This window comes from Physeter macrocephalus, chromosome 17 (genome assembly GCF_002837175.3).
Source record: "Physeter macrocephalus isolate SW-GA chromosome 17, ASM283717v5, whole genome shotgun sequence".
NCBI classification, from domain to species: Eukaryota; Metazoa; Chordata; class Mammalia; order Artiodactyla; family Physeteridae; genus Physeter; species Physeter macrocephalus.
The window spans coordinates 29,250,458-29,262,994 of NC_041230.1; the positions used below are offsets into that span (position 1 = coordinate 29,250,458).

The 12,537-nt window shown below is 54.6% G+C and overlaps 1 protein-coding gene across 1 annotated transcript in view; it reads right to left on the minus strand.

Annotated features, from left to right (window-relative positions):
- The window catches only part of CNGB1 (cyclic nucleotide gated channel subunit beta 1), a 71,420-nt gene extending 63,659 nt beyond the window's left edge, over nucleotides 1–7,761 (minus strand). The window contains exons 1-9 of the mRNA XM_055078912.1: nucleotides 7,606–7,761; nucleotides 4,994–5,051; nucleotides 4,616–4,688; nucleotides 3,714–3,834; nucleotides 3,567–3,612; nucleotides 3,337–3,373; nucleotides 1,426–1,501; nucleotides 1,184–1,223; nucleotides 653–812 (exon numbers count right to left, since the gene is read on the minus strand). Of these exons, the coding sequence (XP_054934887.1) occupies nucleotides 653–812; nucleotides 1,184–1,223; nucleotides 1,426–1,501; nucleotides 3,337–3,373; nucleotides 3,567–3,612; nucleotides 3,714–3,834; nucleotides 4,616–4,688; nucleotides 4,994–5,051; nucleotides 7,606–7,758 (764 nt within the window). The 5' untranslated portion in view covers nucleotides 7,759–7,761. The remainder of the gene's footprint in view (nucleotides 1–652; nucleotides 813–1,183; nucleotides 1,224–1,425; nucleotides 1,502–3,336; nucleotides 3,374–3,566; nucleotides 3,613–3,713; nucleotides 3,835–4,615; nucleotides 4,689–4,993; nucleotides 5,052–7,605) is intronic.
- Nucleotides 7,762–12,537: the final 4,776 nt, after the last annotated feature.

The window sequence follows — 12,537 nt, forward strand, 5'->3', positions numbered from 1 at the left end:
TCACTAGTTGTGGCACGCGGGCTTAGTTGCTCCGCGGCATGTGGGATCTTCCCGGACCAGGGCTTGAACCCATGTCCCCTGCATTGGCAGGCGGATTCTTAACCACTGCGCCACCAGGGAAGTCCCTATCCTGATTTTAAATGCATGTACCACTTGGACCAACAACTCCATTTCCTCTGATTTACTTGCACGTGAATGCAATGATGCCTGTATAAGGCTATCATTAACTGCGGCAAAAGCGGAAACAAACCTAAATGTCCACTGAATGCTTACATAAAAGCTGGTACATCCGTATAACATACTATGCAGCCGTTGAAAGAATGGAGCAGACCTCTATGCATAAAACCACCTCTGAGTTACGTCTTTAGGTGAAAAAAGTGAGACGAGGAACAGTATCCAGAGTTTGCTGCTGCCGGGTACGTGAGTTTAAAGGAGAAATGTGCTCAGAGCCTGTCTACGTGTAGGAAACGCGCGGAAGCAGGAGAAGCTGCTGATGCGAATGCCCGGGGAGGGGGCGCTGCAAACCCCTTTGAATTTTCCCTCAGGTGCATGTGTTACTTTTCTAATTTAAAAGACTCATTTGGTGGGTGTTGGGCCGGGGCCGCGCACTGAGCCTGCCGCTTGTGGGAGGAGAGGTATTTGGGAGGCTCACCTGGCAGAGTCCTGGGGGGGCGGCAGGGAGGAGGCCTGGATGCCGGGCTGGGGCTCTGGAGTCGGCTCCTCCTCGGGCTTCGGGGGGGCAGGAGCAGGCAGGGAGGGGCTCTCCTGGGCCTGCGGCACGGGCTCCATTTCCAAGGGGTCTCCTGGGGGCTCTATGCAGCAGGGAGGGCAGGAGACTAAGGATGACATGGTGGCGCTCCATGCAACCCCTAGGGCACAGAGTCCAGATTCAAGGTGCCAACGTGACTGAGTGGGGAGCCCCTTGGGACCACCCCAACTCCCCTCATCATCAAACACAGAGCTGAGATGCAGGGAGGGGAAGGGACTTGTTCAGGACCTCACAAGGCTGTCCCAGGCTACTGGCTTCCCAGCCTGGACCAGGGAGGGGGGTTTAGGACTCCCACAACAGCCTGCTCCCTGCAAGCCCTGAACCCCACCCCGAGCATCCTTCAGGCCCCAGTTGTACCCCCAGCCCAGTCTGCGACCATCCCAGGCAGCCCCTTCCCAGGTCCCCTCTCTGTACCTGGACCCAAGGCAGCATCTGCAGGCTCATCTCTCCAGCCCTGGGTCGTAAACAGGAAGTGACGTCACGAAAGAAGCCGTTCAGGTGCATTCTCTGCCCCAGCCAGCCCCGCCCACCCTTCCCCTGAATGCCCTGCCCCTCTTGCAGCCGCTCGGTGGGTCCCAGGGGTGAGGACAGCCTGCTGGAGTAGGTAGACACTTCCTGGGTGGTCAGCTGCCTGTTCCCCCTTTTCCTCGACTTACCTCGGAGGTTTTCGGAGGCTGAGGCAGCATTTTCTCCAGATTCTGCTCAAGCCACCTGAGCAGCCAGGGCCCGGGCCTGAAGAGGGGCCAGAGGTCAGCCGAGCGGCCCAGCCACGCTGTCCTGACCACCTGCTGGGGTCCCAGGCCTTGACCAGCCCTTCCTCAGCTCCCATTCTGCACACTGGAGACCTTGGACTGGATACTCTTAAAGGGCCTCTGGGGTCGGGGACTTCCACCAACCTGAAATTCTGACCCAGGGCTGGACCAGGCTCTGGAACAACAGGCCCAGCCTTGGCCTCCTGGGCACAGATGAGAACGGTGGCTGCCTGGGGACCTGAATGCAGCCTGGGGGCCTCCCTGTGACTGGGACAGAGAGGTCTGGCTTCATGGGTATGTGAGCAGTGTGGTCACACAGGGCCCCATACTTAAAGGGCCCATTTTTGGTTTAATGCTCTATCGTCACTGTCTTAAACTCTTTTTTTTTTTTTTTTTTTTTTTTTTTTGTGGTGCGCGGGCCTCTCACTGCCGTGGCCTCTCCCGTCGCGGAGCACAGGCTCCGGACGCGCAGGCTCAGAAGCCATGGCTCGCGGGCCCAGCCGCTCCGCGGCACGTGGGATCTTCCCGGACCGGGGCACGAACCCGCGTCCCCTGCATCGGCAGGCGGACTCTCAACCACCGCGCCACCAGGGAAGCCCTCTTAAACTCTGAACAATTTTTTTAACGGAGTCCTACATTGTCATTTTGCACTGGGCCCCACCAATTATGTAGCTGGCCCTGGGACAAACGTTGGGTCCCCAGATCCATCTGACCTCCAGGCAGCCCTGTCCTCTTCAGGGAAGCTCCATGCTCCCAGGGGAACCCATCCCCCAGAAACGGCCCCCAGAAAAGCTGGCAAGTCCTTTGGGTGCCTTCATCCTAAATCGTTTTACTGGTCTCACAAGTCAGCGGGGTGGCCCTGGGGACCCGTGACCAGGGCAGCCTCCAGGGGACAAAAGAAATAGACAGCAAACTGGAGCAATGGATGAATGAATGGAGTGTGTGATTGTAAATATGCATTCATTCATTCATTCATTCATTCATATATTCATTCATCCCTTCTGTGCTGAGTCCCCTTCGTATGGCAGGCGCCGTGCTGGGCACCAGGGCGTTCAGCAGTGACTGAGACAAAAGCTCCCGTGCTCAAGGACCCGACAGTCTAATGAATGAATGAGGGAAGGAATGAATGGGTGGGGTGAATGGAGATAAAGGCATGACTCTGAATTTCCAGCAGAGACAGCAAACTGGAGGCTTCAGGTTTACTGGGGGAGCTCACAGTGTTTTTAAAAACTTTTCAATTAGCTGGCAACATCTAAAAATTAAGGATTATGTGAAAACCTAAATTTCTAGCTACTCTTGAAAACCTGGAGGATCTGGCCACACCGGCTCAGCACTCCTGCAGGGCAGAGAGAAGTGGAGCTCAGCGGGGCCCCTCCCTGGAGAGAGACATGGGCTCCCCCGTTTGCCACAGTTCCCATCCAGCCTGCCACCCGCCTCGGGCAGCTCTGAGAAGTCTGAAGCTGTCGCCAACCGTGAGACCAACCTGGGCACCGCAGTGTCCCCCACGGTAGCCCAGGCCCTGCTTCCGGGCTTCACACGGCACCCACCTACTCGAGGCCCATCTCTGAGGAGCTCATCCATGCCTTCTCCCCATCCTCAGAAGGTGGCCCCCACCCGGGGACCTCTCAGTAATCAGCACAAAAAACCACGAGCAGCACGGGACCCATTGTTCCGGTTTTGTGGATGAGAAAAGTGAGGTTCAGGAGAGATGAGGGGCATGTCCAAGGTCACACACAGGTGGTGGTGGACGCTGGGCTCTGGGCATGCTGAGCCCACCACACACACTACAGATGGGGCTCAAGGATGGGGACTCACCCGGTGTCTTGGGCCCCGGGGGCCTCACTGTGTCCATCTGCAGAAGAAAGGAAGCCGGTCAGCAGCAAGAGGCCTGCCCGGAGCTCCCCGGTTAGCCCAACTCAAACCCGGGTTCGAACCCGGGCCGAGTCAGATGAGAAGCTCTGGCCCCGTGGACGCACCGCAGGGAGCAGGGCCCAACGCAACAGTCCCTGAGCCCACCCCTAAGCCCTCCTGCTTCCTGGCCTTACCTGAGCCCCCAGTGCTGCAGTGCCCAAGGATCTGTCCTCCTGCCTGCTGGGACAGACAGACAGACGTGGGCAGAGAGTCCAGGGCCAGCAGCCTTCCTCCCGCCCCCTCCCCACCCGGCCTGCCTCAGCTCCCGGCCCCAGTAGTACCTGAGCTGGACCCTCCAAGCCAGCAGCGGTGCTCTGGGCAGGGCTGCCACTGTGGACGGGCTGCGGAACGACCTTCTCCACACCCTTTCTGAGCCAGGTCAGCACCCGGCTGCCGGGACCACTGAGAGACAGAGATACCGGCCTGCCCTCAATGTCCCCGGCCCCTCTCTGGTCGGCATGGCAGCGCACAGCATCCTAAAGAACTCGGTTTCACCCCCAAACCTCTGTCTCCCCACTGTGACACTTCAGACACATCAACTCCCTCCTGGAACCTCGTGTCCCTCTCTGGAAAATGGGGGATGCCGACCCTTGGTGCCATTCCAAGCCCACCGCCATCAGATACTCAGTAAAAGCACCACCGTATCACCCTGCTGCCCCATTAGCCTGGCTCTAGGGGGCCCCTCCTGCACTTGGCACACGTCTTGTGCCCTGAAAGCGTTGAGAGTTTCCTGTGAGGTGTTTCCTTGCGATGGAGGCTAGTCAGCCTAAACATGAGAGTCACAGACTCACCGTCTGAGGCCAGCCCTCCACCCCCTCTGCAGACATGCTTACTTGGATAAGTACCAAGGGTACTAAAATGTCTGAGCTATCTGGGAGATTTCATGGAAAAGTCTGGATTTCTGTCTTCATTGGGAAAATCAGAAGCTCTGGCCACACTAAACTTGCATTTCACCCAAGCACTGAGAAACCTCTGGTCCCCCCGCTCCATTTCTCTCGGTCACATGGTCCATTTGGCCCAGGAGACCCCCACCTCTGCCTGAGCCTCCCTTCAGCCAGTTCCTAAGAGGTTCTGGGCCTTTGCTTGAGAGTGACCTGAGAGCAGTGCCCATCCCCATCCCCTCAATGGCTCCCTAGCTTGGGTGGGGGGCCGGCCCTGAGGAGAGGGGAGGGTGGTGCAGTACCTGTTCGCTTCCGGAACCACAGCGACCTGAGCCTGGAGGGATGTGGGTGGAGAAGGGGCAGCCTCCTGGGTTTCTGGAAAGGAGTCCCTCATACTTTAGAACTGGAGCCTCAGAGAGACCTGTTTCTACCCTGCTAGGGAGGTCAAGTCAGAGGCAGAAGAGAGGGGAGAACCCTGAGGGAGTCAAAAGCCCAGGGTTCCAGCACAGCGCAGCTAAAAGGCCCCCAGAAGCCCACCCTTAGCTTCTCTGAGCCTCAGTTTCTTCATCTGTGAAATGGGTCTGCCAACCTCGTGGGCTGCTGCAAGGCTCCGAGCAGTGGAGAACACAGACCTTCCCCCGCCTCCAGCCACCCTGCCAGACTGGGCTTCCAGCACTCACCCTGAGGGCCCGGATCAGCCTCAGCCACTTCCTTCCCCATGCAGGCCTCCTCAGGTGGCTGGAGGGTTCAAACAGGACCATGTAAACCCTCAGAGAGACTAGCCTAAGGCAGGGGCAGCCCCTGATCCCTCTCACAACCGACCACCCACAGGATCAAACAGCTCTATTCTCACAGTGGTCTCTGTAAATCCTGGTGGCCTCACCTTCCACCTGAGACACTCCCTTCTTTCCAGCCCCAGGGGCCCCTCATCCAGGGCTGGGCCCTCACCATGCCCACCCCCCCCCAAGGTGCCCCCGAGGCCTATCACATCCCCCAGGAAGCTGCCCCACTCAAGTGGCCTGAAAAGAAAGAGGAAGAGAGTTACAAGGCCTTGGGGCAACTGAGGGGAGGAGGAGGCGGGAAGAGCCCACCCCTCGGCGGGCCCCCAGCCAGCCACGCCCTCTCATTCTGCGCCAGACCTTCCATTTCCCCCCTAGTAGCTGGGCGGCCTTCAGCTTCTGCCCTCTGCTTCTCATCTGCCTCTGCAGCTGCACCTCTGCTGCTGTGTGCGCAGGTGTGCAGGTACAGACAAGCGTGCACATGCATACAGACACGCTAACATGTGTGCACACATACACTAATACACTCACTCTCATATGCTTCACACACATACACAGACACACACAAGTACATGTGTATACAGAAAGTGACACACAGACACGTGCGTATACACACGTGCATCCACACACGAGCTGACGCCAAAATAAGTCCATCTGCTCACACATAGCTGTGCACGTGCAAGACACAAAGCACACGTGCTTATACATTTGCATGTGCGTGCATGCCCCAACACACGCACATGGGCATATAGGCGCATGCCCACTTGTGCATACACACATGTGCATGCATGCAGATGCACACACGTGCAAATATCTGCAAGTGTACAGACACAGACATACAAACATGCATATGCACACAACACATTTGCATATATACACAGACACAGATATCTGTGTATACACACATGTACCTACACATGGTCAGTCACATAAACAGGCATATACACACATACACACGTGTACCTGCACTGACACACAAACATGCACTCATGAACACATTGTTTCATATGTGTATTAACACACAAATATACACATAGATGTGCATACCTGCACAGGTGCACAAAATATGTATATATACAAACATGCAGGCACATACCAATATGTCCACCCATACAAACATACAAGCACAGATACGCAAACGAGCATACATGCACACACACGTGAATAGATTCACAGACTCGGAAGCACACACTTATACACACCAGCATGCCCCACATGCACACGGAACTACAGGCACACGAATGCGTGTGCACATACACATGTGTCTGCATACATGTATGCGCGTACACACACCTGTGAATCGGCATGCATCTGTGCGTGGGCACACGGTTTGCTAATACACATGCATACACAAACATGCCACTAAGAACACGAGGCACACGTGTATGTACATACACGTGTGTGCACATGCAAACACATAGGCACAGCAACCCTATACCTGGATAGCTCACTGTTTCCTAAACACACCCTGCATTACCCAGTAATGGCCTTTCCTCTGCCAGGAAGGCCCCACCTCTTCATCTCCTCCAGTTATGATTTGGCCCAGCCCACTGTGGCTAGGAAGCACTCCTCCACCAGCTTCCAATCTCCAAAATTAAGATGACTCTCTCCTCTGAGCTCCCAGAGTTTCCAGTCTGCTACACTTATTTGGTCCTCCCAGAAGGGTAAGCTGAGGACGCTGTTAAAGCTCCCCACCTTCCCTCATCACCTCTGTCTCCTAGAAGAATAACCTGGTTGGGTTCTCGTCTGCTGACCCCCAGGGGCAATGCCTTACTCTTCACTGTGCTCCTGGCACTGCACACAGGCCTGGCCTCAATTAGAAGCAAAATCAAATCTGTCTGAGTTTCTGAATTCAGAAACTCCCGAACGAATGGGATACAGAACTGGCGAGTTTGATGTGCTTGACTGAAAGTTCTAGAGCAGTGCTGCTCAAAATGTGGTCCAGGAACCAGTGTCAGTCTTCAAACTGTTACTGGTCCACGGTGATTAAGCAGTTTGCAGCAGATTGTATAGCAACACACTGCTTCCCTCATGGAGAAAGTCTTACTGCCAAACAGATACAACTGAACTAAGCAGTGTGCTTACTTACGTAGTAAATTTACATCTGGCAAGCTTCTGATCGCCTCCTGGACTGGTAACAAACAGTTCATGGATTGGCTACTTTGAGTAGCTCTAGAGGTTGGTAAACAATGGTCAGTGGGCCAAATCCAGCCTATTGCTTGTTTTTGTAAATAAAGTTTTATTGGAACACAACCAGCTACGCTCATTCATTTACGTATCGTCTATGGCTGTTTTCACACTACGGTGGCAGGGTTGAGTAATTAACAGAGATGGCATGACCTACAAAGCCTGAAATATTTACTCTCTGGCTGTTTACAGAACCAGGTGACCGCCACATTTCCTTCTGGCTCCAGTTTTCTCTGTTGTGGAAGGTCGCTGGGGACAGCTGACCTGAGCTGGGGATTCTCTGAGCAGTGAGGCCAGTGTGCCCTTCCTCACCATTCAGTTCTTACCGGGGACTCTTCCTCTAGCTCAGTCTCCTCAGGGGTTGTTTCAGGCTCCGGCTCCAACTCTGGCTCTGGTTCTGCCCCCTCTTCCTCCTCTCTCTTGGTCTTCACTGGTGTCCCTGGGGGCTGAGGCAGCACCCTCTGGACCCAGCTCAGCATCCTGACACCTGTAGGGGACCGAGTCCTTAGGCCTCTCCAGAATGCTCACAGTTGCTCCCACCATTCATGGGCTCCTTTTGTGAGTTATATATTTCCCTTTTCCGTCATCACCTTTAAAAACATTTTTGCAGTTATACCTCCAGGTATTTTCCCTCAAGCCCACGAACATATGTGTGTAAAGAGGTCGGTCACAACAGTGTTAGAGCAAAAGATGAAAAACATCCAAATATCCATCAGTAGGAGACTGGTTAACTGGGAAGTACCTAATCGGTCTTCTGTAAGAGGGGCCCAGATTAAATAAATTATAATACATCCAATAATGGAATATTATGGAGCCATTTTTTTAAGTAGATCAATTTGAACTAACATGGAAAGATCTACACGCTTTGGATTCCAGTCGTGAGCAAATCAGTTAAATGCTCCATGCCTCAGTTTGCTTGTCTGTAAAATGGGGATGTTAATAGTAGCTATCTTGTGGAGGTTATTGTGAGGATAAAATAAACTGATGAGAACAGTGACTGGCACACACTGAGGGCTTAATAAATGTTGGCTGTGACTATTATTGGATGTTAAGCAAAAATGCTAATGATAGACTATCATGTTCAGCATAATCCCATTATAACTTTTTAAAAGTACATTATGAGCAGCATATGAATGGAAAATATTTTTTGTTTAGTATAAGATAAAAATCAACCTATTTTCATGATTTAGAAATTTTTAAGATAAAATAACAAGCCCCTTTTTTCATGGATAACTGCGATAGTTCAGCCCTACCTTACACGGGCTCAGTTTCTGGCATCATTTACTTTCAGGGAATGGGCAGCCCCGCCCTTATGACTAAATCCCTGCAGGATGGCCTGGCCCAGCGGGCGCCGCACAGGTCAATATATGCAAACTCCCAGCCTCGAAGGGCCCTTCCGAGGCCGTGCCCGGCATGGTGTATCCTCCCTCCCTCCAGCCATGGGCAGCCAAGGTTTTCTCTGTCCCTCGTCTGCCAGGGACCCTGGCCACAGGCTGCAAAGGGCAGGCACAGGGCCCAGGACCCCTGCCCCAGTGCCCATCTCCCCGCAGCCCCGGCCATGCTGCCTGCCCTACTACTCACAGCCCTGACTTCTGTCCCTGCTCTGGCCTCAGGAGCCCAGCTTCTCCTAAGCGAAGCTGTGCTGAAGGACACAGCTCTGAGTGAGGGGTCAGATCCCTGGCTCAGCGGCCAAAAACGTGACTTGGGCCAGACATGACACCTCTGGTCTTCCATTTCCTTGTTGGGTATGGGGGTAAAAACACTGATTTCCAAGGTTGGTAGAGCCCAAGATTGCATGTTTAGGATGGCAGATTCCACCGATCCCAGCCAGCCCAGGCAGCCCCATAAGCCGTGATCACCTCATCCTCACCTCCTCCCACTCAGCCTCAGTAAATAAGCGTTTTCATCACCACTTTATAGCCAAGGAAATGGAGGTACAGAGAGGTCCGCAGACTTGCCCAAAGTGACACAGCCAGTAAGTGGCCCGGCCGAGTTTACGCTCAGGTCTGCCTGGCTCCAGGTGTCCCACATCTACCCTGGAGGTACTGACGTTTGCCCAGGATCGTCTGTTTCTGCAGGCCAGGCCTGCAAGCCATTTCCCAGCAGGCAGCAGTGCTGGCTTGTGCTTCTGAACCTTCTGGAAATGACTAGGGAAACCTTCCCCACTCCCAGTTTCCCTTCTTCCCCCAGACCCAGCCATTTCCTCCTGCAGAGAAACACGTGCGAGCCCCTCCCATCTTTTTGCCCTGTTGCTGCTGATTCCACGTTGATGAGGGAGACGCAGGCGGGAAGCGGGGCCTGGGAGTGGCACCCAGAACGACAACAGTGCTTGGACCACCAGCCTTTCAGAGTCTTCCGCGGAGCTGCGGAAGACACAGATTCCTAGGCCCCTCTAAACGCTCTGCAGGATCTGGAATCCGTATTTCACAAGCTGCCTTGGAGGGTCACTAAGGTTTGAGCCTCACAGGGGAAGACAGAAGCCTCAGCTTTCCAGCCTCGCCGGGTTCTCCACGTCTAAGTGGCTTGATGGGAGGAGAGCACGGACGGAGTCTCGTCAGGGGTCCCACGGAGCCTTGACCTCACCCTGAGTTACCTGCTCAGATGCCGTCCACCAGCCAGGAATTGCCTTCTTCCTGCCTCTCTCAGCTGGCCTCTCAGACACAGAGGGGATTAATTGGCAGCAGCCGGGCCGGGCCCTATGCAAAGGATTAGGAGGTGCTAAAGAGGGTGGGGAGGTGGCAGTGGATGAGAAGAGGTTGATGCGGAGGGAGCCGGCAGCAAACCCCAGGGGCCACCAGGAATCGGTCCCGGGAAAGGAGCCCTCCATGGCCCTGGTTTGGGGCACCATGAGCTGCCAGGGCACCTGGTTCCCTGCGTACCCTGGCCAACCCACAGAGCGGCTGGTGGGAGGATAAGAGCTTGGAGTCCCCAGGTGATTCTGGGAGGCTCCTCAAGGTAGCAGGGGCCTGTCAACTCTCAGTCAGCAGTGGCAGGAGGCACATTCCAGCTCTCCAGCCCCAATGCAGGGACTCAAGCAGAGTCCCTCTGTCTCAGAATCTTCTGCAGCTTGGGAAGGGCCTCAGCGCCCCCTGCCTTGGGATCCACCAGAATGGCTGTGGTCCCAGGGCTGGGCCTTTAGGGAGGATCCAAGGACGGATAGATGACTGACTGCACCCTAGCCGGCCTCCCGAACTGAGGTCGAACCCTAGAGGGGGATGGCGATCTCAGGGGAGAGGGAGAGAGGGACAGAGGCCCAGGACAAAGGGGCTCAGTGAGGGGACAGGATCTGGGTGGGGGGCAGGGCAGTGGGCTGTTTAGCAAAGGGGCAGGGGACTTGACTTGATCATCTACAACATTTCTCGACCTTGCCTATGTGCCAGGCAGCTTGCCAGCCTTGGCACATTGAGAAAGACAGAAATAGGACCCGCCCTCACGGAGCTTACATTCCAATGGAAGATTCAGAAGTAAAAAAGATTAACGATGAACTTAAAAATATCACAGATATGCTGAGTGCCATGAAAGAAACACACAGGGCAGAGACACGTGTGAGGTAGTGGGGAACGGGGGTGGGCATAGGTGCCTCTATGAAAAGGGACATATTTGAGCTGAGACATAAGATCTGAGTGAATGGTGTTCCAGGCAAGGGTAAATAAAGGTCCTGAGGCTGGAATGAGCTTGGATGCACCTGAGGAACGGAGAGGGGGCCAGGGGCTTAGTGGGTGTAGGGGAGAGTGGTGGGAGATGAGGTCCAGGACAGATCAGGTAGGGCCTGTAAGCCACGGTCGGAAGAGGTGGCTTACAGAAGCTGATGGCCCATGGAAGCCCGTGACGGTTTAGAACAGGGGCCGGACACCACCTGTGCGGCTGTTTTGTAGTGGGCAGGTGTGGAAGCAAGGCACTAGTCAGGAGGTAGCAGTGGAACAAACCAGTTTGTGACTGGACGACCCCTGTCCTCTCCTGCCTGTGCAGAACCTCTGATATGCAACCACCCCCAAGGCAACTGGTGTGGGAGAATGTTCTTTCTGCCGTGCTCTGTCAATACGCCAGGCAGCTGGGGATCAGCGCTCCTCCCCATGGCACCTCCAGCCAGAGAGGGCAGTGAGCGCTACTGCTCTGCCTGGGTGTGCAAGTGACGGCCAGCGTCATCGGGGATGCTCGCCCTTGCCTCTAGCTCGACGGAGGCCAGTGCAGAGATGAGGAGGCTTGGACCGAGCAGGTGGCAGGAGAGAGAAAAGGGGAGGGGAGGGAAAAGGGAGGTGTTGGGGTGCTCAGCTTAGGCAACTGGCAGGTGGTGCCATTTACTGAAAAGAGGGAGCCTGGGGCTGTGGTGTGGAAGAGTTCTGGGGGGAAATCGTGAGCACTACTTCGCTGTCTGAGCGACCTCTGAGTGGAAATGTGCACCAGGTGGTGAGAGGTGTGTTTTGGGGGTTGGGGGGGGTGTCTGGAGTCTGGGAGAGGTGGACGACCGGAGATGGAAATTTTGGAGGCATCAGCTCAGCTTGTAGATGATGCTTAAAGCCACAGGACTGATTGAAGCAAAAGTAAAGAAGAGAAGGACCAGAGATGATGCCTGGAGCACACTGGCACATTTCGAAGTTGGGAAGAGAAGGAGGAGCTAGGAAAGGAGACTGAAAGAGCTGCTGGTGGGATAGGGGAAGAGCCAGGAAGCCAGGTTTGCTGCAGCCAAGACTGCTGAGTGTGTTGGGGGAGGATTGGCCACATGGGACCACGGTGTGAGTGGAGGCTGACCTGTGCCCCAAGGCTCGGCAACCTGGGGGCATGGAGCCCAGCCAGTGGTCAGAGTCAGGTGGGCCTGGCTGAAGAGTAACGAGCTCTAGGGTGAGTCAAATGAATGAACCTCAGCTACACCCCAGTTGGATGACTCTCGTGTGCATATATACAGAGGGAAAGAAGCCAGACTCAAAGGACCCCAATGGCCCATGCATACAAAGCTCAAATAGGGCACAATCAGCCCGTCTTGTCTATGGCTGCAAACATTGGTAGTAAAATTATAAAGAAAAGCAGTGGTTATACTACTTGGCCAGGAGAGTGGTTACCTCTGGCAGGAGATGGGACTGGGAAGGGGTATGCGGAAGCTTCTAGGGGCTGGCGGGGCCCTAACTTGCTTTCTTTAGCTGACATCAATTTTTTAAAACAACGTTATTGTCGTATAATTTGTATGCCATAAAATTCACCAGTTTTAAGGGTACAACTCAATGATTTTTAGTAAATTTACTGAGCTATGCAACATCTAGTTT